The 26,827-nt window shown below is 47.4% G+C and overlaps 1 protein-coding gene across 7 annotated transcripts in view; it reads left to right on the top strand.

The window, feature by feature from the left end:
• Window positions 1-26,827, top strand: part of MVB12B (multivesicular body subunit 12B) — a 102,295-nt gene that overhangs the window by 61,199 nt on the left and 14,269 nt on the right. For 3 of the 7 annotated variants that reach the window (XR_014574354.1, XR_014574355.1, XR_014574356.1), the window contains exons 10-11: window positions 5,694-5,795; window positions 5,966-17,745. Coding sequence is in view for 3 of the 7 variants with exons in the window: in XM_083806866.1 (XP_083662992.1) it covers window positions 369-455 (87 nt within the window). In the remaining 4 variants the exon portion in view is untranslated. Of the gene's footprint in view, window positions 1-368; window positions 5,441-5,693; window positions 5,796-5,965; window positions 17,746-26,827 lie in introns of those variants that run through there. The other 4 variants (XM_083806866.1, XM_083806856.1, XM_083806857.1 and 1 more) reach the window with 2 other exon arrangements.

The raw sequence follows: 26,827 nt of genomic DNA on the forward strand, positions 1-26,827 counted from the left end.
CGCCGTGGGCTGCGCTGCGGCCGCGCGGGGGTCGGGGCTCGCTCGCCTCGCCCGCCCGACGGCGGCCGGCACCGCGGGGCAGGCGAGGCCCGCGCCGGGCTCTGGCCGGCTGCCTCGTGGGGAGGAGCAGCGCGGTCGCGTTCCCGTTAGCGCAGGGTTTGAGGGAGGGGAGCAGACTCTCCCTGCGACAGGCAGGCTCTGCAGGCACGGCCTCGACCCGGCGCGGGGGGATGCGGCTGCAGCCGATGCCTTTGCCGGGGCCGTCCTGCCGGTTTTTTCTGCTCGTCGCATTCACCCCGTGCGGGGCACGGGCTGGGGGGTGCTGCCAGGCAGGTGCCCCACCGTTCCCTGTCTCGTTTCTTCCGCAGTACGACTACAGCTTCAGGACGGAGCAGAGCGCGGCGGCCCGCCTGCCGCCCAGCCCCACCAGGTGCCCGCCGGTCCCGCCGTCCTGAGCGGGCCGCCGGCGCCGGAGCAGCCGTGTGCGTGCATACTACTGAGCGGGATGCGGCGCTAGGGGCCCTGCCAGCAGAGCTCTGCTCGTCCAGCCATCGCCACCCACCCTGCGCTGCACCGCCTCCTCCCGCACACGTTGCTCCACGCATTTGGACTGTGCAACCCTTCGGCAGCTGCCCTCGCCCTTGTACGCTGCTGCGGACAAGTCTCCACGTGAGTACGTTACTCAGAGCCTGACTGGCAGTCTCTCGGTTGCTTCTATTTCCATGTACCTTGCTGCAGGACAGTCACAAAAACAATAGACTGTAACGAAGCCCTGTGAACAGCAAGCTGTGAGCTCACAGACAATCGGGAATGCTCAGCAGCGAGCCCTGAGAAAGAGTAAAAGATAACAGCCGGTTAACAGCAAACTCCAGACCTCCTGCCCAAGCTGGCTGCTTTGCTCTCGTCGCCCCACGCACGTCGCTGAGCAGGCAGCACCGAGCCGTGGCAGACACTTCATTGGCCTCCGCTGAGGTCTGGGCATGCAGCAACTCTGCCGTGGCCAGGTTCAACCCCAGACTGTGGTCTTCGTTTGTGCTGTAGGCTCTTGGAGCCGGGGTCACTTGCTCAGACCTGCTTTGGGCCCTATCCCCAGTTGCTGGCAAGGGGGAGGAGCACAGAGATCACGAGCGGCACTGCGGTCTCTGAGGTGAAGCACCTTTGCTTTGCACAGGGTGTCCGTGTGTCTGGCAGGGCCTCGAGTGACAAACGTCCCATGTGTCCTTCTGGGCTGGATGCTGACGGCAAGCCAGCAAGACCCCTGCAATGTCACGCTGACCCCTTGCTGCGGCTGCCTGCTGAGCTGTGGCCCTGCTGACAAGGCAGATGCTGTCACCTGTCTGCTACTTTGGACAGTTTCCTCATTTTTGCCCCGCGAGCTGCTAAAACAGAAGAGATGTGCCTGTTCCCCTTTGCACTCGTGGAAGGAAGCACTGAAGTCTGGCGTAGCGCAGGATGAGAGTTGATGCATTAAACCCGACCTCAGCCTCCTTGTGATCAGTGACCTTAGCTCACTTCTGAGTCAAATGCATGTCTTGGAGAACTCAGTTGCTGTAATGAGTTATTTAGGAATGTCCATCTGACTCTGTGCTGCTTTTTCAAGTCTCTGCTGTAGAACAAAACTACATCATGGCAGCAAAATGGCAATTTTTAAGTGTTCAAATGTACAACTTTTTGTATTGTAAAATACTGATTACCTAACCCTATTGAAACGCAATTGCCATAGTAACAAATAACAGTATTGCCGCTCTCGGTCTGGGCCACATGTATGCCCTGACCTGCTTTGCACTGCTTTTGGTTGATCTTGTATTTTGTAGTTGGACAGAATGGTAACTAACAGTAGGTTTTGTACTGTCGGCTTGTATTTTTTATTTGTACATATGTAAAATATTTCTTGTCCAAAGATTCATTTCTGGTTTTAAGGCACCATACCATATCTCTAGGATAATGAGCACAATATACCTTAACATTCAGGATAGCCTGACTCCAGTTACTTGCTTCAACTTCTTCTAATCAGGTGATAATTTTCTAAAACTGCCTCTGTAAAGCAAGGCTGTGCGATTTGAAAGCATAGGCAGATTTGGTTGCAGGTGTGTCATAATTTGGTCAAAAGAGTTAAAGCTATGTCATTTGCATCAACTGAAGGTTTGGTTGACCCCCTGGAAGTGCTCATTTACTTGAAGGTTGCAGCACCATTTTTAGTTCTTATTTATCCTGCAGGAAAGCAAAGCCAGACCTCACTGCCAAGCTTCACAAAGGCTAGATTGATGATGCCGACATCAACAAATGAACATACCATGGCAGCCTGGTCATTCGGCTCAGGTTCACTTGAAGTTCAAATCCACTCTACGCTGTAGTAGTATGCCCATCTCATCCATCTTTTGTCGTTCTGTTTTTCTGCTTGTAATTTGTTCTGTAGTTTTCTGTGGCATCCACTTATAGCTTCTCCTTTAGTGGACACTGCAGGTAGGTCGAAGCTGACTGCAGCAGTGCATTCCTCATAGCTTTGGGACGACGGAGTTGCAGACAGCTGACCTTCCCCGTTACTGATGGTGGGCAAGCAAGGGCTGCAAGGCTAGTGCTAAGCTGCCAGTGCAGAGTCTGCAGAGCTCCAGGGGCAGTTTTTGCTGCCAGGAGATAGGGAGACAGCTACAAGGAGCACCTCCTCCATCCGCGTCTTCCTGTGCTTCCTGCACTGACTGTGCCACAGTGAGGAGCAGCTTTGGTAGCTGCCAAGCTCAGCATCCAGGCGAGCACTTCCTACGTATGTCTTGGGAAAATGGGCACATAGCTTTGAGTCCCTTCCCATGAGATTTAGCTTAGAGCATCTGGAGATAAAACTGATGCTTTAGTATTTATAGCAACAGTTGCACTTGCTCGGTCTTCTTAGCGATAGTAAGTTCAGCTTTCTCTTCAGTGACCTACAAGAAACACTGGATGGCTCAAAATGCTGCCAGGACATCCAGCTGGGACAAGCATCTAAGAAATCTTCGGGATATATTTGTATAGTTGGTTCTCACTGTCTCTTCTCTTACACTGGCCTAGCAAAACTACTTCAGGGATGCATCTGCAAAGAAACTTGGAAGATAAATTTGGTCTTTACGGCGGGGTTTTGCACCATGGCACTTCAAAGATAGCTGTTATTGAAAGCATGAACAGTACAACTGCAGTTCTGTCTGTATGAGTGCAGTAGAGATGTTTTGAGTAAAGAGCTACAGCTGCTGAAAGCCAGTTGTGCTCTCAGACATACTAACCAGAGGCTAGAAAACTGTGGACATCTCCAAAGTGAGAGGGCTCAGAGTCAATACTCAGAAGCACCATGAGACACACAGCACAGGGTGACTGATTTTACCTTCTCAGTCCACCGATTCTAGTAAGCTTTCCTGCTGCACCTCTGAATTCCACATATCGTGGGCATCAGATCAGCATTTCCACAGGCAGGTTCTATTTGCTGTTCTGTAACTTTTGTACTCTCAGTAACTCACTGCAAGGCTGGTCCTTGCATCCTCACAGCAATGTGCCAGAGCCAGCACAAGCATCCCTCTGCATCTTCCGCCCTCCCTGTCGAATAGGCAAGTGTGCCACCACTGGTCCGGGCAGTAAATATTCAGGCAGCCTGATATTGATGTATGTCTGTGGAGAAGCCTTTTGGGGCATAAGGGGCGGGGATGTGTCAGTGGGAAGCAACAGAAGTGGATTTGCAGAGCTTTACCAAATGTGTTTGGCTACCTTCTTTCTATTTCTAGAGCAAAACTGGACACCAGGTAGCTTAATCTTGTGGCTGATGCAGAGATTAGTTTGCCAAATTATCCAGCAGATCCATATCTCTGCAACAGAGACAGAAGAGCAGCAGTGAGGGGTTTACTTGCTGTAAAATATACCTTCCGATGTGAGTTAGTAGTGACGTGCTGCCTCCTGGATTTCCCACAGCAAAGAGCGTACCAAGATGACTCGTGGACCGTCCAGGACAGACGGCGATGTCTAACGTGTTAATTATGGAAAGGCAAGAAGTTAGTGCAGAAAGTAATGTAAAGCGTGAACTTTGTGGTAAAATTCAAGTGTGGACTGACTTAGCAGATGTCTTCCTGTGGGAGCATCTCGTAGCTGTAGTTGTATAGGAATAAACTTTGTCAGACTTTGTTCCTTTGACTGTCACTGAGATTGCCCTCAGTGTTTGTAGGAAAGGATCCCTTGTGAGCCTTCTGTGTGGTAGGACGTTGTTAGTAGTTTGTAACTTTGGGCTTGTTGGGTTTCACACCCGCCCCGTGCCCCTGCTGGTTTCCTGAACTCCTCAAACCGAACCTGCGACCTCAGAGCCTGTAGGAAGTGCTGACTGGGCACGGCACTGCAAGGTGGATGCTGGTGGCGAGGGAGCGCGTCCAGGAGCCTGGGCGCCTGCTGTTCCTTGTGGCCCTGAAAATCTCCTCAGCCGAGGGAGGTCGGGACGCGGCGCCCTCCTCAGCTGGCTAGGCCCACATTCGCCCTCACCCCACATCGCGTGGGCCCGTCCGCCCCAGGCCTTGCCCACGCACCGGCGGCTGTCCCACGGAGCAGGCGCGGCGGCGGCTCCCCGGACGGGGCGCACGCGGCCCTGCCGCCCGTCCCGCCTGTGCCACGCCGTGCTGGTGCGCCGGGGCCGGCCTGCTGTGGCCCTGCCTCGCCATCTTTCAAACCGCACACGGCACAGATGGCTGCGTGAAATGGTGCCTATGACACTCGGCTTGGCTGTGTTTTTAAAATAAGAAGAAAGTAAAACTCCTGCTGTGCCCGCCTCACGGCAAGGGAGCGTTGCTGGCGGACTGAGCGCCTGGCGAGGGCGCCCAGAGCCCCAGCCCCGCGGCACGGCCACGTCCCCCAGCAGTGCCCTCGTGCGATGGGGCCGGGCACGCTGCAGAGCTGCCCTGGGCCCTGCAGGCCCTTGCCGGGGGAGTCCCCCTCCTGAAGCAGGTGTCTGCGTTTAAGCATTACCTCAGCCTCCAGCCTTGACGAACAGACGGGGTGTCCCGGCAGCGGGGCAGCCGAGCGGTGTCAGTTAGCTGTTCTGAGCCATAGACCAGCAGCGCTGCAGGTAGGGGGGTGTTCCTCTGTTAATTAAAAAGCTCAGTAAGGTGCTGCTCAATTCATTCAACACAGGGAAACCAAACAGTTTGGATGTTACGGTCATTTATTGTGAAATTCTTTCTAAACAGCGACAGTTTTGAATGCCATCATACAAACGTGAGAGAAACCTTTTATGCAGTTGGAAAGTGTTTTTTTAAGATGCTATGCATTTTGTTGGGTTATTGAAAGTGAATTTACTGTGCATTAATCTAATGAATGTTATTACCTTTTGTATTTATTTTAGATGACTCTCCTGTATTTTACAAAGGGAAGTTTCATTGTGTGATAACTTAGTCTGTATTCTTAATATAATTGTTAAATAAAATTTGTTTTAATCAGTTTATTCTCTGTTTTGCATGTGTATGTTCCTTGGGACCAGCTTGCACATCTTCTGTCTGTATCATTGTTGCGCTGACTTCAGATCTCAAACCTGGATGTTTTGAAAGTAGTTAAAACACATCAGGAGAACGAAACATGAGTTAACGCTTAGTCTGAACTCCGCTGTAGTGTAGCAGTTTCAGCTGTGTCACCTGGAACCGCTTTTATTTCTGAATGAGATTACAAGTTTGTTTGATACAGGTGATGCTTTCTTACAGCAGACTTGGACTTCAGTGAAGCAATTGGCTTTGTACCAAGATGAACGCTTGTTAAGGAGCTAGAACGGTACAGGTGGATGGTTCTAGTGGTGTCCTACAGAGGTGAGTTTTCTTGCCTTCCGTCTCTGTTTGGTTTTGATCGTGTGGAATTATAAATCGTCACTCATATGTGTCCTTGGATTGGAAGGTCTCAGAAAGGAACAGGTACTGCAGGCTTTAGTGCAAGAGACTCATTTACAAAGGTGCTTTTTTTCTCTGTCACAACTGTGCAGGTTACCTTCTGCTTCTGCTTGGGGCCAACAGGGACTTTCTGAGCAGTTTTGGTGGGACTTGAGGGCTGAGACCAGAGACGCCCTTTCCTGTGCTCTCAGGCTACCCAGGAAGGTGAAGGACACTGCAAGAGATGTGACCTGAATTCAGACACAGGAGTGATAAAGAGATGGGAGCAGAGGAATCGTGAGCAGTTGGACCAGGAGCTGTGAATCCCTGAGGAGGAGCTGGGGAGCAGCAGTGACTGCCCGCAGCGCCGACAGGTACCCTGACTGACTGAAGCAGGTACTTCCGAGGTGACGGCATGATCCCCACATAGGTAATTCGCTTTTGCTTGTGTTGTTCCCTATCCTTGAAAATAAAATATAAGAAGTCTTGGAAAATCAATCCAAAATGTCTCTGTTAAACTTTGTGCTGCAAAGTCAAAAATCAGTAGTCAAAATAGCTCAACTGAAGTGTTTTCTGGAGGATAAAGGACCACTCATGATCCCTACGCTGCTGTATAGGCAGTGTCCCAAATATGTGTGGCAATGAGTGTGTTCAGTACAGTAAATGCTGGCAAAGTCAGTGAAACAACTTGTTTATCCTCTATAAAGATTAACAGCTTTAGTGACCTGTAATTATCAGCTGTATAATTTGCATTGTGTGTCATTATAAGGAGGTCAGGTTTAAGTCATGGAGTCAACCTCACAGCTTGGCAACACCAGCGTCTGGGCTTGACTTTCCAGCACAGTCTTTCATTGAATTAATTGTTGCTACCGTGCACGTGCTTGTGCACAGCCGGTCCCTCAGACGGCCTTTCTGCGCAGCGGCACATCCCCTGCTGGGGACGCTGCTGCTGCCGCAGCCCAGAGCGGGGACGGTTCTACTGGGAGCTCCTGGCATTGCAGCAGCGCACAGCAGGTGACAGCAGCATGCAGCAGGTGACAGTAGTGTGCAGCCCGAGTGCAGCGTGCAGCGGGTGAGGGCAGCGTGCAGCAGGTGACAGCAGCGTGCAGCTTGTGTGGGGCTGCAGGGCACCTCGCAACCGCAGCCCCCGGCCCCGGTCACTGGCTGCTGCCCCCAGTGTTGCACAGTGACCTGGCAGCAGGCAGGGCTTTTGGGCAGGGCGTCCGGGCAGAGCGTTGGGGCAGGGCTTTCTTGCCTGGAGGCCACCCAAGTGGCTTCTCTCCTGCGCAGCGTTTCGGCTCGGAGCTGCCCCAGCAGGGATGGAGGCTGCGCGTGGGCCAGGTGGGAGCATTTCTGTAGGCCAAGAGCAGCCCTGCCCAGCTCGGGGCTCCGTGGTCTCGTTTTTTACAAATATTATAAACTGGGATTCTGCAGAAATAAACAGGGTTTTATAATCAACTTTGAAATACGGCCGTGTTTTAAGAGAGGCAGTTAAGGGTGGAAGTGTGAGTTACAGGGAAGGTGCCGTGCTTTTATGACTCACGGTCTGTACTGTGTGGCCCTGCTTTGTGCTTTCTTTGTCGAGTGCTGCTGCCTGAGAGTGTTTTAACGGCACTGGAGGGACGTTGCTGGGACTGGCCTTGGCTCAAGCGCCTGCTGTCAAGTGCGGTGCTGGAGGGCGAAGCCCCTTTGGCGGCTGCCTCGCAGCGGTGGGGAGAAGCCTCAGCAGTGGGCAGGATGGGGAAGGACCTGGCACGGGGGCTGTTCCGGCAGCAGCGAGGGCAGCGCACAGCAGGGGCAGAGCCCTTCTGTTGCACCCTTGTGAGAGCCCTTGGGGGCAAAATGGATTTCTCAGCTACAGAGAGGCTAATATCACCCCATTAGAACTCAAATTTGTTATTCTTTGTGCTAAGTTATTTTTCTGAACTTGACCCAAGTGGTGGCGTACACTATGACCTCTGCCATCCTCTCTCACCCCAGCCAATATTTCTGTCTCACATACTTAGAGTGGCCTTTGAATTAGAGGAGATTAATACCCAAGTTCCCAACATTCTCTTCAGGCACATGTTTTTATAACCTTTTTAAAGCGAGTACCACTGGTTCTGCCAAAAACTAAGAAACTGCACCGTGGAGTTGCTGTGGGAGCCGTCACCGGCACCTGATTGAATGTCCCGGCCGGGGGAGGAGGCAGGCGCGGGGGGCACATAAACCAGAGGGGGCCGGTCCCGCACCACCCCCTGACCTCCGTGGCTACGTGCAGCATTCGGGCGCGTGCACGGCCGCCGAACCGTGGCTGCGCGGGCGATGCCTGCGACCGGCAGCACCGCGCCTGCAGGGTCGGCCGCTGCCTCTGCCGGGGGCTGCGCTCAGCGGGGCAGCGGGGGCAGCGCGGGCTGGGGCTGCACAACTGCTGCGGGGCGGCAGCAGCGCCTCCGGACACGCCGGGCATCCCCGCCGCGAGGTCTCGTCCCCGGAGCTCGGCTTGGTTCGTGGTTGGACCCAGCACTGCCCCGGCAGGGCGTGTGCTCCCCTTCCTCTGAGAAGCCGCTCGGAGGCCTCTGGGATTGCTCTGCTGTTGAAATACTCCAGATTTCACCGAAACACCAGTATTTCTGCTCAGCCTCTGATCTTTGTATTTCCCAGTTCAGCTGCTCAGAATCCCCCTGTAATTATCGAATGTTAAAAGATTCTTCACCGAATATCTCTGCCATTTCTGAGGAGTTTCTTCTGAAGCAGCCATGGTCTAAAGAGCCGCAGTGACTGGCGCTGATGTGCTGGAAGGGGGTCACCACCACCGCTGTAAGGAGCAACAGCAACGCTCAAAGCCAGGGGGAGCGGTGGTGTCCTGCCCCCGCTGCTAAGCACGACGTGGTTGATGTTTGGGCTGGAGATGCTTGCTCGTGGGCCACAGCCAGCGCATGGAGCAGTGGGGGCAGCTGCACTGCGTGCTAGGGGTCATTGTGTTCAAAAGTAGATAGAAAGAAACCCAGAGCCTCACCTGCCATGTTTCTTGGTGCCAATGCCTGAACAGCATTTCCTTTTGTTATGAAAACCCCTAAGTCTCCATCCACTGAGCCGTCATTTCCTCCTCAGCTAAAACAACATTCTCTGGTATTTCAGCTCCTTCTCCTGTGCTCATCCCTTCCGGGCAAAACAAATTTAAAATTGTCTGCCAAGGGATTTTTGCTGCCCAGGGGACCGCTCAGCTGCGTGCTGGGAGGGGCGATGGCCCCGAGCCCAACAGGGGCCAGGACGGGACGGGGCAGGCGGCCGGGGCGGCTGGGAGCGACCTGCCAGGAAAGCGTGTGCCACCGTGCGGAGACGTGGCAGTGTCACCGGCTGGCGTGGGCGCTTGGTGTCAGCTGGGTGCGGCCCCTCCGCTTTGCTCCGGGGCTGCGGGACCCAGGGCGGCTGCGTGGAGCGGTCCCGGAGCTGGTTCGTGCTGTGTGCCATTCAGAGAATTTGTTTTCTAAGGAAAGTCAATAAATTAATTGAACTTCGAAGGCAGCCCTTCTGCTCTGTTTCATGCTCCAGTCACTGGGAGCTGCCATTTGTCTCCGAAAATGTGAGCACCTCGTCATTCTTACCGCAAGGCAGGCCTCGTCTCGTGAAGACGGGGAAACAACAGGCGCGAGGGGTGGAACGAAAGCCAGCCAAGGGTACGTGTGGTGTCAGAAAGCTGTGCTGGGCTTTGTGTTTCTGTGGCTTTTTTGTTGGTGTTTGTTTTCTTTTCCCCTTCTCCCTCCTACAGCTTTAAAAATTAACTTGCCCTGGGAATCTCTGAAAATCTTTTCCTTTCTCTGAAATGATTGATAAGCCATGTAACTGATTGTCATGGCCCTGGAGAGGATAAACATCTTCTGCAGTTTAAAATAAAACCTCCTCACTTCTTGGTTAATGAGTGTTGAAAGAAGCATAAATAGAAAAAACACAGGATTTCCATGACTAACAAGATGACCACATCAGTGAATGTTGTTTGGGGTTAAAAATGACTCAGCTTTTGCTTCCCCAGGGTAAGATGTTTTATTCCGCTGCAGGAAAGGCTGCCAACAGTACTTTGAAGGTCTAGCAAAGCCGACATAGCTTGGATTGTGAACTGGGAAGTGTTTGAATGCACAGTTAAAAAAAATAAAAATCCTGAACTCTGCTCCATCTGTGCAGATTTCTGAAGATAAAGGAGCCCACAGCTTTATCCAGCTTGTGCTGACTCTTTTCTTTTCAAAAGCCTTTTCAGATGTTTTCACTTTTCTGCTTGCTTTGTTGAAAGATGTAAAAATTTAAGACAACCACAAAGTAAACATTTCAAAACTTTCTGTTCTGAAAATTAGTGACATTTTCAAAATCCCTTGAATTCCAGTTCTGCATTATCAGAAATGAAGATGTTTGGCATTTCTTTGACAAATTTTCCAGGCAGGATTTTGTTTATTGATAACCTTTCTTTTATTTTTTCAAAGAAAATAGATTTATTATTCGGTAGAAACACTAGATAAGTAGATGTCTTGTCAAAATAAAGCAGGTTTTCTTTATTAGAGTGAAATAGTAATGAACTCATCTGCTTCCAATATTTATAAAGAGTAGAGAAGGCCATTAATTCTACTGCTTGTGAATAAAACCATCTGTGATTTCTTTCCATTTGATGTGTTTTGGTTTTAATATACATTTTTCACAAATAAGTACAGGGATTTTTTGTGAAAATGTCACATTCAGAATCTCATAAAGAAAGAACGCAAAGAGGGGGGAAACGAAATGTTTTGTTAGCTAAGTAATTTCTCACCTTGCACAGAGAATAAAATTCATGCCAACTTTAACACATTAGGCGACAGAATTACATGTTCAGCTCTAATGCAATCCATGACATGTAACAAGGCAAATAGAGTATGTTTGGAAGTTTGTTTTCCTTTGGGAATCGCACAGTACATTTAACCTAATCTGTCCTGACACTTGAATTATAACATTATGAGCTTCTTCAGAGAAGCAAAACGGTAGATGCCTCGTTTTAAAGCAAAGCAGAAGTTAATAAAACGGGCAACATGTCAAGGAGAAAAAGCCCGATCAAATCACGGTGCGGTTCTCTGGAGGAAACAGGTTCTAGGTTGTGTGTTTTTCCACCAGATCTTGGAAGTCTCGTGACGTAGTTCTACTGAAGGTGAAATTTGACCTGTAGAATTTTGCTCGATTAAACCAAAAACTGTGAGAACACCCCAAGTGGGACCACTTTGTAGTTTGACTTGTGAGTGTTAGATCTTAAATTAAAATGAGTATTCATCCAGCTGCTCTGCCGTATTTATATATATATTTTACAGTCTTCCCACCAACTCCTACTACTGAGGCTGTACTATTTCATGGGTTTCCAAAACTATGCCTGTACCCCTTAAAGGAGTGCTGTGCAACACGCTTGCCAATGCCAGAAGTCCCAACCAAGCTCCGGGTAACCCCCGCGGAGGGGCTTCCGCAGGAATGCCGCTGAAGACGCCATCCGCTCCGCTCGCTGCTTTGCTCCCTCCCTGGGGTCCCCAGGAGTGCCCGGTGCCCGCACGGGGCTCAGGCGCGGGAGGCCGCTGTGCCTGCAGGCACCCGGGCACGGCTGCGAGCAGTGAGCGCCAGCGTGAGTAGAAACAATTGATTCTGGCAAGTGCAAAGCGAGTCCGTGGGGATTGCACTGATGATTCACGCAGCAGCCACAAACTGGCGTGTGAACAAACCTACTGTGAAACCCCGTGCGTTACTGCTCCTCTTGAGAAACTGCAGTTTAAAGAAACACGTCTTCCTTTTTGTTTTTTTTTCAGTTAAAACTAAAATGTTACTTTTTGTAATCTGAATAAGGCCTTTCAAGGAAGGCTTAACCCAAATCAGATCAACAGCTAGTACCTGGAGGCTCAGCCTCTGTGCTGTGCTTTCAGCTGCTCGGAGAAGCGCCTCTGGTACCCAGGTGGATGTGGAGCTGCCAACCCATGCAGCTGAGCCTGCACGGTGCCTTGTCGCCCACGCTGAAACATCTTCACTGGCATAATTTTTTTTCCAACTTTTTTTAAATTTAGAGGATATCTATATCTATATATATATATATATATTCTTTTTTAAGGAGAATATGTTAAATCATAAACAGAAATTCACTGTTGGTTTTCACTGAAAAAATTAGGAAATCAATTATTTCTCCAGCCATTTGGAAAAAGGGGGAGGGAGGAAAGAGAGAAAGAGTGTTTTGCCCCAAATTGCCATGCTCTTTTTAGGCTGCGAGCCCTCTTCTCTGTTGACTGCCTGCGTCAGGACTCACTTTCTCTGCTATTTACTGCAGCTGTTGATTCCTTGGTGTGGCAAAGACCAAAAGCAGGTAAAAGAAGGCATGTTCATTGCCTAGGAAAGTTTTCATACTTACGTCGAACAGGTGAGTCTACCCACTCTTATAGTTTTATAGTTTAGGCTTTGTTTCAGCTGCTTGGGCTTCATCTTTACCAAAATGCAGTGTATTAAAGAAGGGTTCTCTGTCTCTTACTAAATATCTTTGATTCTGCTGTGGATACGATAACAATGTTTTGCAAAATGTGTTTGTCTTCACTAATGCAGAGTAGGAGCTCCTGTTGGAACTAAACTCTTAATCCTTCCTCTGCTGGCAGCTGGCATGTCCTGGTGGCTCCTTGCTCGTCCCCAAGTCTTCTGGGAGCAGACCTGCACCACCACGCAAGTACACGCACTGCTCACAGGAACAGGCCTTGTAACAATTTCACCACTGCACAGTAACCTGACGGTAGAAGGGTTTTCCTGGTGCTTTCAGATCCAGTGCGGTCCCAGCACTCGCGTACAGGCACCGTCTTCGCAGCAGCCGCTGTTTGATGCACAGGCGCAGCACAGCTCTTCTAAGGCAGAGTGGGGGCTGGAAGGAAAGGTTGCTTACAGCCGTTTGATAAGCTTGAGGACACTGCTAGAGGATAAGAACAGCAGCTGTCTCATGCTTTGTGCTGAATGTCTGAATTTCTAGAAATTCAGGACCGGAGTTTGTTACTCCTAGGAAACTAACGCTTGAGGTAGATGACTCAGGACCACTGAACTCCTGCACAAAGGGACCAGTGAAACCCAACAGGTTTCTGGGAACTGGCAGGCATGAAAGTTTATGATGGCAGAGCTGTGGGAGAGCGTGTGTCCCTTCTCCAGGCTGATTCCATTTCCTGCGTTCTCATTCACTTCTTTATGTGCCAAAGAGATATGTCCCTTATTACCCCATTACTGTAACTCCATCCCCTTGTGAAAACCCATTCAAAGCCATGGGGTTAGAACTAGATCACCGGTGTATGGGAGTGTGCACTGCAGATCCAGGCAGCAGGAGGTGTAGAGAGAGCATGTGCTGTGCCAACAGGGAATGAATTCTCTCAAATGCCATGTCCCATCCTAAAGACTAAAATGAAGTCAAGCAAGAAAATTAATTGATTTATCTGCTAGTAACTGAGGTCAATAAACACATGGCTCTTACAGAACAAAGGTTATTCCAGCAGGGATTCACCTTACAGATCCACTCCGGTGCCCACTAAATTATCTGATGCAGAAGAGGGGCTGTGAATGCCCAGTGACCTAGCACTGGAACCAGTTAGACAGGCCAGAGACAATCTGGCATAGAACAACGAGGATACTAATTGTTTAGAGCACTTCTTTGACCACATTAAGCTGCACTGTTAGCTGGGCAAGGAAACAAAATCTTTGTATCAACCTTAAAAAGTAACTGATTTTGGACATTAGTTTTAGCAATTTCCAAGAGCAGTCACGTCTTAGATTAGGCCGAGTGTGGGTACTGTTCTGAGAGGTTTAGGGGCACCCTGACCACAGGACTATGCTGGGTGCACCACAGCCAGTCGAGCAATCAGTGCATCTGCAGAGGTGGCCAGGGGAGGACACCTGCGATCCTCTCTGGTGTTCTCCTCTCCTGGGACAGAGAGCACAAAACGTGCTGGGTTTAAATGGTCACAAGGAAAATTCACACTGGGCATTAAAAAACCTTCCTGAAGCTGAAAACATCCACGGCCTGGGGAGGCCTCCGTCATTGGCCTCCATCGTTAAATCTTTGCTGCAGTTTTTGAGAGCAACAGAGGTGAAGCCAGGCCGCTCTGGGGGGTCGGGTGAAGTGGTCCGCGGGGTGCCCCGGCCCCCTCCGCAGGCACGTGTCTGCTGTGAGCACACCGCTGGGCAGTCCCCACGGTCCTGGCAAAGATTTTGGATTTAGGTTTGTTTGGGTTTGCTGGAAACTGGGGGAGGGTGCCTACAAAGTCACTGAAGAGTCAAGAAAAGGGAGCCAGGGAAGCTGAAGTGCCATGAGGTCGTTTTAGGTCATTTCCCTGCCAGGGAAATGCTCCCAGAAGGAGTGTCAGAAAATAGACATACTTCAAAAAAATAGGCAAGGGGCCTATTATTGCTATTCCTTGTAATGTGTCCTGCAAAAGCACCTGAGGGCTTCATCAGGATGCGACCCGCAGCCAGGCAGCCTTCACCTGGCTGCCACTCACCCAGTGCCGGGAGGGCAGTGGGCGCTGCGCAGATGCTATGGTGAGATGCACCGTGTAAGGACCTGGTGGCAGCAAGCTGAACCTTGCTGCTAAATGGGATTTGTTTCTGCAGTAGTGATTTTCTCGCCTGTATAAAAAATCTCACTCACAATTTTGGCCCCCTCCTTGGCATCCCCAGAGCAGTGGATGGGGCTGCAGCAGGGAGCTGCACGTGTTCGTCGCGGCGAGTGTGTGAAGCAGCAAATCAGCCCAACAGCATGGACTTGTCCGTTTTATAGTGCCTAGCAAGCTCTCCCCTGACTGGGAAAAAAAGTTCTCGTGTCAGAATCAGGCCATGCTCCTGGCAAAAACTGAGAAAGACAAACTTAAGGGCTATGTAAGAATCAATTTGTTTCCTGAGCACTGAAGGGAATGGAGGTGGTTTCCTGTGACTGACTTTTATCTGAATTATGTGAAGATTTTCTGCTCTTTCCACCTACATCTAAATGTTTTCCTGCAGTCTGCTGGCAGTGGCCTGTTGCAGCCAGAGGCAGAAGCCAGCTGATGGACTCAAAGCCCTTAATGCAAACTTTTCGCCTGTTCTAACTTTGAATTCCTTTTTCTGCTCAAATGTCTATTTACATGAAACTTTTAGGAACTTAATTATCCTTGAGACTTCTACCTCTCTGTGAAATCTGGTTTAAATCAGCTAAAAAAAAGGAGTTCAAAGTTATTGGGTAGGACAGGCAGACAGACAAGCATACATGGATCACAGGAACTTTGTTTTCATAGGAAACTAGATTTAAAAAAATCCCACAGCAGTTACCAGCTCTTTCAGTGGCAACCCCCCGTAGGTCTGGCGCAGCATTTGGGGCATGGGGGCTCCCCTCGGCGCAGGCACAGCAATTCGAGTTTATGCTCTCCCTAGAAGTGGAGAGAGACTGGAAGAAAATCTGTATCTCCTTGCCAGGAGGTGACTGTGACTGTGGCAGCAGTGATTCTGCAGCCTGTCTGCTTTTCCCAGCTGGATGCAGATTCATGACATCCCTGCTTTCTTTGGCATGCAAACCTGTACCTAATTTCTTCTGAAAAGGGCCCTGAGGAAGTCAGCAGATGTTATTATTAAAGCATTGAGTATCAACAGCTCCTGAGATATTGTCAGTCCGTTAATGAGCTGATCAAACTGTGGAAAGCAAGGGGTTTCCCAACTTCTTATTAAGGAAAATAAGACCTCCAAGGTTAAAAGACTTCTTCTAAATTGCACCAGGTTTATAGGTTGCAAAATGTTCTTTAATCAGTTTATTCTTAGAAGGCTCTAGCTGTCCAGGCACAGTAGTGGGTGTTATCTTAAATGGTCCCCAGAAGGAAACATTGCAGCTCTCTTCTGGTAGTGGTTGCTGTCATTTTTGCTTGCTAAGTCTTCTTAACAAGCCAGTTCCCCGCAGTTTCTGCAAATCTTTTGTGAATTCTGTGTGCATCACTGACAGCAGCTCTGCCCCGAGACTTCTGCTGATTTGTGAATTATTATGTTCTGCTGTTTAAAAGTTAAACTGACTTTCCTATCAACACATTTGTATTCTCTGTTTGGCAAACCTTAAATCTCAGATGTTTCCCGAGGCTGCAGAAGACACAAGATGCATGAGCAAGCAAGAAATGACCCTGAATCAAAAGTTTCCTTGGATCTCTTCTCTGCATTAACTCACTCCTGAACTATTTCTGTATCTGGGGATGCATAAACTATTGAGCAGATAAAAGCAACGGAAAATGGGTAACCTGTATTGTTGGGTCTTTCGCTTACTGACACGTGATCTGGAAGCTTCTTTGGAGTTTTTCAGCTGCAGGAATGTTTGAAATTTAGACAGGAGTGCTAATGAAATTAGAGTAAATTTGTAACAGCTAAAAGCTTAGGAAAATTATTTATTATTTCTGTAGTTCAGCAGAAGATCATGACTTTCCTTAAAGGTGAGGAGAAGCCGAGACAAATTCTTGTCTTGGGGAGTTTCATTATATCAGGAACGTAATTAAATAAACAGCTATTGAGAAATGATCAAAGACAGTACAGAGAAGGCTTACTTTAGTCCTCTCCATCTGCTCACCAATATAAGAAAGAAAAAATAAGGGGGAAGAGGGGCAAATTCCCATCCGGCAGAACCGTTTGGCAGTCGTGGTGTGCCCTTAGCACAGCAAAACACCTTTGTGAGCAGGGCAGGCAGCGTGCCCACTGCCCGCAGAGGCTCAGCTGTCCAGATGCTCATCAACACTTCCTTCTCACCGTGGGTCACCACGCTTCACATTCGTGTCCTAATTTATTTGAGCACAGACATATTTTACCATCTGATAAGCAGCGACTGCTATAAATACGTCTGTGCACTCCCTTTTGCTATGCACCACTGAGGAAGGAGCATGTTGTGATAAATTGACCCTGAAATATAGCGTATGATGAATTTATAAGACGGAAAGGATTGTGTCTTTCTGCTGTGGTTCAGTTACTTATTTCTAAAGGCATCTACTGAACTGTGGCTTCTGGGGAACATTTCTGACATTACCTGTATTTTTAATCCTAACTCGTGTCACTCGGTGAAACTTTATGGGCACTAATAAACAAACAGACCCCGAACTATGGCTCAGCATCAAAGAAACGTTACTCTTTCCCCACTTGCCCAGCCCTCTGCCCCTTCCCGTTGCTCAGGAGGAGGCAGGAGCCTCCACTCAGCTCAGCCCCGAGGCGCAGCAGGCATCGCGGGCGCGAGGTGCAGGCGAGCAGCCCGGAGCCCCAGGCAGGCTCCTCCTGGCTGCACCAAGCAGCAGCACCCAGCTTGGCAAAGGTCCTGCAGGCACCCCCAGCTTGGCCAGTGGCCCCCATCCTGTATGCGGGGGGGGGGGGGGTCACGGAGCCATTTCTGTGCTCCCCCTGGAGCCAGCCCCCCTGCAGGGAGCAGAGGCTGGAGCCCATCAGCATCTCTTCGTTCCTTGCTCTGAGTGATGCCCCACGTAACCTACAGACACCTTTTTAACCAGGAATGGCCAGCAAATGTTCTTTCTGTATCCTGTACCATTTTGGATGGCTTCAAGTAATAATGTATAACAGAGAAATAATAAATCACAGAAAGCTAGTGCAGAAACAACCTGAACGGTCTAGAGCCAGGTCTGCCTATGGAGGAAGACGAAGGCGTTCACACACGACATACCCAGGAGTCTCACCAGAGCCACTGTCACCACACATAAAGAAAGTCAAACAGGTGCAAGCTTGCAGAGTTGGGCTCCTTAAGCAAAAGTAAAAGGAAGAACCTAAAAAAAAAGCCTTCCTCTGTGAGGAATGCTGGATAGTTCTTTTCCCTTCATCGCTTTCAGGTGTAGAGCCAATTAGTAGACATTTGCAGAATGGCTGTGTTAGAGTTGCTGCTGGCTGCGTTTTCTTCCAAACAGTGAGTATCAGCTCTATTTTTTCCTCTTTAAAAGTAGCTTCATAATTAGCCCGGAGTTCTTCAGGAAGAGGCAAAGGCCACGCTGGCTTGGGTTAGATTGTTTTGTTAAATCTCAAAAAACCTGTTTTTCATTAAAGAATGTGTGTTGGCTTCTAGGGAAGTGGCTGAAGACCTTTCCCCTTCCTGGTATTTAAACACTTGTGCATTTTTAAATTTGATTTTCTTTTTCATTTAAAAATTTAAAGCTTGCCTGTCCTTTTGGTTTCATGAAGCTTGAACTGCACAGTGTGTTGCAGACTGAAAGAGCCTTGGCTGTATAAATGTTTTCAATTTGCCTGGTCAGTAACTGAATAGCCCAAGAAGGTTTGTTGAATTAGAGAGAAAAGGCTGTTTTACCAAGCAATGCTGAAAAGTTGCTGGTCTCCACACAAGGCAGAGCAGAAAACTTGCTAAGTGGATTAGGAAAGGTGAAGCGAGCTTTACTGCTTAATGTGTTTGAGAATTTGGCTGCCTTCTTCCTCTCTGTGCAGTAGCTTATGTTTGGTTCATGCTTGAATTTAATTTGAGAAGTGATGTTTCTGGATATCCATAGTCAAATCTGTTTTCTAGGTATGTTTTTATCTTGTTTTGTGCATCCCTCTCGATGTCAGCAGTGTTTCTTCTGTTTCATCTGGTTGAAGAAGCTGCTCTGGCTCTGTAAATCTGAAGAGGCCAAGTAAGCTATATAGATACGTTTTTTTACGTAGCACAATATAGCCGTATCTATGTTGTGTTGTGCAAAACGAACTAAAGAAAGTGGCTCATCATGCAGCTCCTCACTGTGCTGTGAGGCTCATTGCCATAGGTTGTTGTGAGAGATGGAAGTGAAGAAGTTCTCTGAGTGCTGCTAGACACAGAGACAGCCATTTCTTGGGAAGTTCCCCTTGCAGGCTCAGAGGGATGTTGGTGGGATGCGTACTGCTCTGTTCTCATCTTCTTCGGGCATTTTTCTCTTGGCTAGCGTCAGAGAGCCTTGGCTGGACGAATCATACTTTACCTCTTGTAGTTGCTTTCATGGTTTCCATTAGCAAGTTGTGTGGATTAGGTGGAAAGTCTTCCTGCAAACTTTGCAGGCAGGAGAGAACGGCAGGAATATCGTTATTGCTGAGTATAGGAAAGTTCTCCCCACCCCTAGCTGGGAGAGACCTGGAAGCCTGCCGAGGCCATCTGCCCCTGTCCATCGGTGTCACCCCTGCTGTACGCGTGCAGCCGGACCTGTGCTTTGGCCGCCTGGGAGCGGAGAGTGGGCGATGCCGGAGGAGCAGGACGCAGCCGCAGGGGCTGCTGTGCTGGCCGGGCCGTCGCTGCTTGGGAGCGAGGTCTGTGTATTCAGTTAAAATAGTGCTATGGTGAAGACTCCAGACACGAATTCCTCGTGAGTTTTTGACCAAAATAAATTTGGAAGGCATTAAAATGGCAATTCTGCACTCTTACCACCCCACATTGTTTATGGTTCCATGTAGGTCACTGAAACCTTAGAAAACACAAAAGCGTTTCATGTAGCCAAGAAGGACACTAGATACAGGCACACTTCTGTATTCACAAAACTATTCTGGAAGAAGGAATGTTACAAGAAAAAAATATATGCTAAGATACAGACTTCTTTATTTTTGCGTTATCATAACACCAAAAGGAAACTAGTGCACCTTTTGGCAAATTAGAAACAGGTTTGAGTATTAGACTTTACATTGATGGTACTCGGGTATTAATCCATTAAAGTAATCAAAAGAGCTTAAATAAGAATCCGAAGGCTGCAATATATATGTCAATGAACAAGCTGTAAAACTTCCTGAAAAGGTGATTTCAAAGCCATATTGCCCAAGCTTGGCAAATTGCATATTTAATTATTTTGTCAGTCCCTCTTTCTACTCTAATCTTTTGGTGAAATACCTTTAGACATATGAAATCAGTTAAGATAATTAGGGTATGATGGAATTAGGTGTTACTTGATTTTTAAGAAAGATACCATCCTCTGCCTTGGTATAAAACGTGTGCAGACCCCAAAAGCTAGACTGTATTGTAATGTTTTCTTTTCTATAAAGATCAAAGGTCTCCAGCCCCTTTCAAGATGTTTGCAGAATTTGTTTCCTAATTATCCCACATTTACTTATTTGTGTGCTGGGACATCAGAGTTAACTCTTTGATTGTAAAGATGAGATGGGACAATCATCCAGATGACTGCAGGCCAGCAAAAGTCTTGCATCTCTAAATTGTTTTTTTAGATTACCTGGCTCCACTAATTCTAACATTCTGGCACAGTTAAAAAATCTGGCAGATGAGGTGTTGTGTTTGCTTTATTTTAATGCCTCAGTCCTCTACAGCAAAGATTTGTTTTTCCTCAGTAAGAGTTTACACCTTCATTAATATCCTTTACAAGTTTACATACTCTTCGTAAGCAATAGTAAACTATTTAGTCTTTGATTTGTCTGGGAGTTGGAACTGTTTTCACCAAACCTTTATGATCTTTCCATGATGTGGTGCCTGAGTTTTTTCAGGAGAAATTTCTATAAAAGTTTTGAAATTAGAATTTTTTGGCTCACTTCATTGACTTTATTTTCCCCCCATCTAGAGAGATATAAAAGACTGACAGGACACACCAGAAATGTGAAAACAGGCTGTAAGGTTTGCAGTTTCAGTTGTGAAGTTACAAAAATAAAGTTGATTAGAATAGCATGAAATCTATAAAATAAAAAGTAAAATGTTTATAGGGGAAGTCTAATATGAAACATTTTTAAACAATGTGTTTTATTTACTTTTTATACATTTCCTTTCTCATATTCTTTTGAACTTTTTTGAATCTTCTCATATGTTTCCTAATTACATTTGCCTCTACAACTCCTGTCTCTATTTTTTTTCCTTAGTACTGAAGGGGCTGATGGTTATTTTACTTTTTTTTTTTTCCTTTACTTTGAAAAATAAAGATGCTGTGTCAAGCTTTTCTGAAGGAATAATCAGAGAGGGGGAAAAAAAAACCAACTAGATAAACAACAGAATTTAGAAATCATGAATACCCAAACAGCCGCATGAAACGCAAGTGGTTAAGATAATGAGCAAACGACACATGCCTGTCTACTTAAAATTCTTTGACTGGCAAATCCTGAGATCTGGCAGAATCTATAAATCCTCTCTCTTTGAAGACGATCATTCCTACTATTTGACCCCTTTAAAAGCAGCTCACGGCTGGCAGGAAATGCAAGCTGCGGCGTTCGCCCATCCCTGCGGCATCGCCAGCTTGGGGCTGCTGCTGGCCCGAGCCCTGCTTGGCAGCGCGTTTGCTCGCTGACGGTGTGCCGTGCTCCCGTGTGGGCGCTTCGGTAGGAGATCTGGGTGTGTGTCGGGGGGGAACGGTCAGCTGCCGGAGATGAGGTGGCTTTGAGTCTGGCAGCCAGCAGCAATCAGAGTCACAGAACCTGCTCGTGGTGGCGGCTCCTTGCTTCCACCGTACGACCCAGGAGCTGGCAGGATTCCCCGGAGGTGGTGCTGGCACCAGCCTGCTGCCTCCAGGGCGCGGCCGGCCCTCCCAGGGCTGCTTGGATGGAAGTAACGCCTGTACGGCGCTTTGGGGGAAAAACTGCTCAAATGCCACGTGCTGACAGCTTTCTTGCTTTCACCAGGAAGCCCAGCTGGCCTGCTTGTGGTTCGGCGTGCCCCGTTGCTGCTGGGTCTGGGTGCAGGCGCAGTTCGAACTGAATGGGGCCAACCAGGAGCCTGCAAGGCCCAGGAGGCCTATGGACCGTGCTCTGGCCGCGCTCCAGCCCTGCTCAGGGCGACTGGCCTCCTGTCGCTGTCCCTCTCTGTGCCCCTGCCGGGCTCTTGCCCGGCCTGGCACGGCCCTGCCACGCTCGCCGTGCCGTGCTGGCAGCCGGGTGGGTGGCGTTCCTGCAGGCCGTGGTCTCCCCGGGCGCAGCTCGCAGCCGAGGTTTCTGTAGGCATTCGCAGGGCGTTTATTGTCTTCTGCTGCGGGCTTCAGCGCTGCTCACCAGCAGACTGGAAGCAGAGCCGCCTGCTGCTCAGCACGGTTCTCGCCGCAGAGCCTGTGCCCCAGCAGCGCCGCCCGTCCCCGCCGCGGGACCCCCGGCCCGGCCGAGCCCCCGGCCCGGAGCGGTGCCCGGGCACCCCCGGGGCCCCCCAGCTCCTGTGGGCAGGCTCTGCCACGGGGCCCTGGCGGGGGCTGTGCGTGTGCCTCGCCAGCTGCCCGTGGCACTTGGGTGTTCCCCTGCTTTTCTGTGTGGTTTTTTTTTTTTTTGCGGTGCTATTTATTTCTTTGCTGTCTTAACTCAGGTACGGGGTTACTTGAGGGTTCTCTTTCTTTGTCATCTCAAATTCAGGCGAGATTTTCTTCAAAATTCACCATTTTAGTCTTTGCCCTTCATTTTTTTGTTCAGCTTAGAGATTTTTGTTTACTGGTTATTATTTACTGACATAGGGCTAAATTTGTCTCCAGCCTTTGTGTTAGGAACAGTTTTCTTATTTACTCAGTAATGAGTTACTTGCTTTTTTCCCCCACCCCAATAAGTCAAGAGTCATTTGATGATATTTGCTCGCTGTTATTTTTGATTTCAATAGTATTACAGATGAGCTTTTATATTATGTAACCAGTTCGGGAAGATTTCAGTGACTTTTTTTTTTAATTAAAATAAAAAAAAAAATCTAAAACTTCTCAGATGCTTACAGACTTCTGTTGAGCTTAAGTGTTTCCATCACTAATAAATATTTCGTGTGAAGCTTTAGATCATGATGTGTACATCATTCTTCCTGGACAAGTCAAAACATTTAAGTTCTTAATCTCATGTATGGCCACAGTTTTCAAAAACATACAAATCTGAAATGGAAAAGCATCTTCGGTCTTCTAGAGATAGTCCTACTGGAGGTCAAAAAGCTCTCCTAAGCATTTAGGTAAAGGTTTTAAGTAAACTTGGATTTTTAAGAGTCACAGGAGCATTTGAAAAAGTTTTCTCTGTATGTCGTGAAGGGGTACCATAAGTGACTGTATCATTGCCTCTTAAGAAACTGCTTTTGATACCCATAGTAAATGAAGTCTAGGCAGATTCAGATCAAGGCATTTGATCTGGTCTTGTATCAAAGACTGTTAGTCTGAGCTACTTGAGATTTCTAGGACTACATATTTGGCTTTTATCTGCAATTCTGTCTTGATATCCCTTCACCGGGAAGTTGTATTTAGAAAGAAAAGAGTAGCAAGAAAAAAAAAATGCAGAGGCTTTACTGAAGAACTTCTGTAAATTCTGGACTAACTTGAAATTGCTCAGAGATACAGAAGTGCATAGTATTGCCTCAAATGGCAATGCAGAGCATTAACTCTTTAGTTTTCTGCAAGCATTTTCCTTTAGATATACCTACCACATTCCTGGGGGGGGGTGGGGGGGGAATTCTCTGCTTGCAGGTATTGCAAACATTGCAACAGAATAAGGAATCAGCAAAGTAATTATTTGAACAATAATGCAAGAGCTTCAACATGTGTATGTGATATTGCTGCTAAATTGGGGTTGTCTTGAAATGCAGTTTTCATTCCCTTTAATTACTGTGATAAGCAAAATAGCAATTTTCATCAAGCTTTCATGGAAAACCCTAGATACATCCTTGTTCAAATGTTTTGAATAAGCTTTAAAGATTAGAATTCCTAAAGCAAAGCTATCCTCACTGAAATACCTAAGGTATGTTATTACTAGTAAGAATCGTTAAACTTTCTTTATATTTAATTCTAAACAGATTAATAAAATATATTAATTCTATGGAAAGCCTTACACAAATTCATATGAAAGAAAAGGAAAAATTGCTGTGCTGTATTTTCCAACTACTTCAGAGTGTTTAATTGATTGTAACTTATGCCAGAACTTTTAGCTAAAGCAGCAACAAATATATTTGAATATATACAAAATTCACTTAGCATTTATTTCTTAAGCTGGTTAAACACAACTATAAAAATCCAAGCATTTACCTTATTGTGATTAGATGCAGCAGATGCCCTAGAAGGTAAGGCGCAGTGATGTTTCTATGTGCAGTTGAGAAGAAGCCCGTGGAGGATTAGGGTGTGTTAAGTCTCTCTTCAGACAGGTGCACAAACACTTCCCCCTTTTAGGTGCTACCTGCTCTTTACTGGACGTTTATTACAAGTCAATGCAATTTCACAAAGCACCTGCATGCAATAAAAACCTATTACATGTGTGAGGCCTTAAGGAAATTAACGGTTCCTCCCTAGGGATGCATATTTTGTTAAGATGTTTATTACAGATGAAGTGGTCCTGGGGTAAAACATTAACAAGTTGTAGAGTGATAAAAGGAATTTTATCATTTCTCAGTGACATAAATAGGAAGAAACCTTTAACTAAATCTATAAAATTCCTGTTTCCTAATGAATTTGCTTTAACTATTTATTAACTGGATGAACTTGTTCAGGACATGACTTGTTTTTCTTCTTCCTTATCCCCTTCCTCCCTCTGCCAAAAGCCAAGCAGAAGCAATCCAAGGTATTGTCTGTAAACTGATGTGAGCTCCATTGTCCAAAAAAGAAACTTCACCTCAATATCAGTTGTAAAAATAATAATAATTCTCCTTTGTGAGCTTAAGGCAGAGCCATAAAACTCAGCTCACTCCTGTAATACTGATTTTAGCATTAAATGTAACCTTACATTTCTGTATTGCTATAAATAATGCTAATTCATATATATTGCTATCAATAATGCTAACTCATATATAACACATAAATTGCAAGTTTTATCTTGAGGTTCAGTCCAGCAACTTTTTTGGTTACCATTACAAATGCAAATTCTTTTTTTTTTTTTTTTTAACACCATATTAACCAACTTTGTCTGTGCACCATTATTAGAGATGAAAGCATAGAATACTGGCTTTGGACTAAGAATGCTCAATCTAATTGAATTATATGAATGTAGTTAAATGTCTACTTCAGAAAGGCTATATTCACTTTCAAGATTAGTTACTCCAAGAGTTAATGGGCTATTTAAACAACATAGTCCAAGAGCCAAACACAGGTGGGCTGTGTTAATAACTTTATTTAAACCGTTTTTTCCCCTTTTGAGAGGCACAAGCCATCCATTAATGCATTCATTAGAGTTTATGGCATAGTTCTGCTTTTCTCCTAATGACACTATCCAGACTCAAACTTGCTCAGCTAATTTAGCCCAGCTGCCCTTTGCCTCTCAGCAACAGGTCTCTTGTTCTTCGCTCATACATGCTGAAGTGTCATGATGATTAGTTTTTGGTCATTGCTACTCTTTGCAATATTCTTTTGTGTATTCTCTGCATCAGAACTTACTTTCCCTTCATTTTTCTTTGCTGAAAAGTTTGTGTAAAGCAGCTGTTGGAAAGGGCATGGTGGCATAGAGGCATCACCACACTTGCTGCAGCACTTGCATTCCAATGTGATTGAGCATAATGGTTTATTACTTTACTCTGACCAAACAAGCTCACAGGTTTCAATATCCCGTTCTGCTGAAGGTATTTGCAGCAGTTCTTTGCAACTGCGACATCTAAGCTTTACCTTGACTTTTCGGTTTAAGATCCAATCTAAAAATGCTTTCTAGTGATGTCATTACAGTTGTAAAATATATAACTGAGGACAGAAGTGCCTGTTTCTTCCAGTAGCTACAATGCAAGTAACCTGTATATGTTTAATAATGAATTCCCCAGGTACCAATGAACATCACAATGAATAAGAATTACCAAAGTGTCACTCAGAAATTAGCAGCCAGGAATTATGTGGATGGATTAGAATCTGCATGGTCAGCTACTAACATTGGCAGAGCTTCTTTTGGAATATTTTACCAGTTTTTTCCTAGGACTTCTGTGTTAGCTGTTGACTTCCACCTTGAAATACTGCTCTGCCTTATACAAACAGTGAGAGTCGTCTTAACCATTGCCAGATATTGGTATTTGTCCCAGTCTTGTTTGAGAAGGACCACAATGCCAGTGAACTCAAATGACTGTAGGGATGAGCATTCATAGATACTTACTAACAGATGTATTTGCAGGACTAATGGCTTAGAACATTTCTGAACTGGTATGTAGAGATAGGAATACAATTTTAGCGGGAGTGCAGTATGCTGCAGATACCAAATGTTTCTACTTTGTCACGTATCAACGGTATGCAAGATTTCTACTGAGTCACACTCCGGAGCCTCTACACATAGGAATCACAGCGGAAAGGAATTTCCTTTTATTAATCTGGTAAGGTGTATGTGCACCTCTGACACCATATAAATAGTGACGTACGTTGCCTGTTGGATTGCTTTATGCAGTACATGGTCCCGAGTGCTACTGCTGAGCAGTTCTGTCCAGCCATGCTGCTCATGCTTTGCAGACTCAGCTTGGCACCTGCAGCTGGGGCGGTGCTGGCAGGGATGGGCTGCAGGTGAACTCAGGCCGGACAGGCATCTTGCTAGCCCACCATCTGGGAGGGATCGAGCTTTCTTAAGATTCAGCTGACTTTGCGTGTTGTTGCGCTGCATGTGACACAGGCAGCACACAGCTCCCTCCAAAGCCGGAGTACTCCTTGGCTGTGTGGTGGTCTCCCAGGAGGAACAGAGGGACTGCTTCGTACACCTCAGTGACGCCCTGCACGGCCTGGGACAGGCACCTGTGCCTTCATGCCAGATCCTGTCCATCTCCAGCATCTGCCACAGGAGAGTGGCAAGAGGGGAGCTGTCAACGTGCGGGGTGTGCAAGTCCTCGCATCCAGCCCAAATGCATGACCATGTCAGAGGGGCTTGCTGTCCAACAGAGAGCGCGTTTAGGCCCCAGCTGGGAGGCAGGCAGGGTGGGAGCAGATGGGGAGACCAGCACTGGCTGGCTCTGACTCTTTCAGCCGCCTATTTTGGTGAGGAGGTGCTGGCAGCTCAGCCCCAGTGTATTTGAGGACAATGCCCTCTCAGGCAGGTCCCTTCTGTTGCCAGTGCTGCTGCCCCAGGCCACAGCTCTGGCTCCAGGCTGCTGCTCTGGCCCTGCCATGGCAGGGAGAGGAGTGCTACTGGATACAGAGGCAAGTAACCTCTCTTTTCTATCTGTT

Source organism: Anser anser (genome assembly GCF_964211835.1).
Source record: "Anser anser genome assembly, chromosome: 21".
NCBI lineage: Eukaryota > Metazoa > Chordata > Aves > Anseriformes > Anatidae > Anser > Anser anser.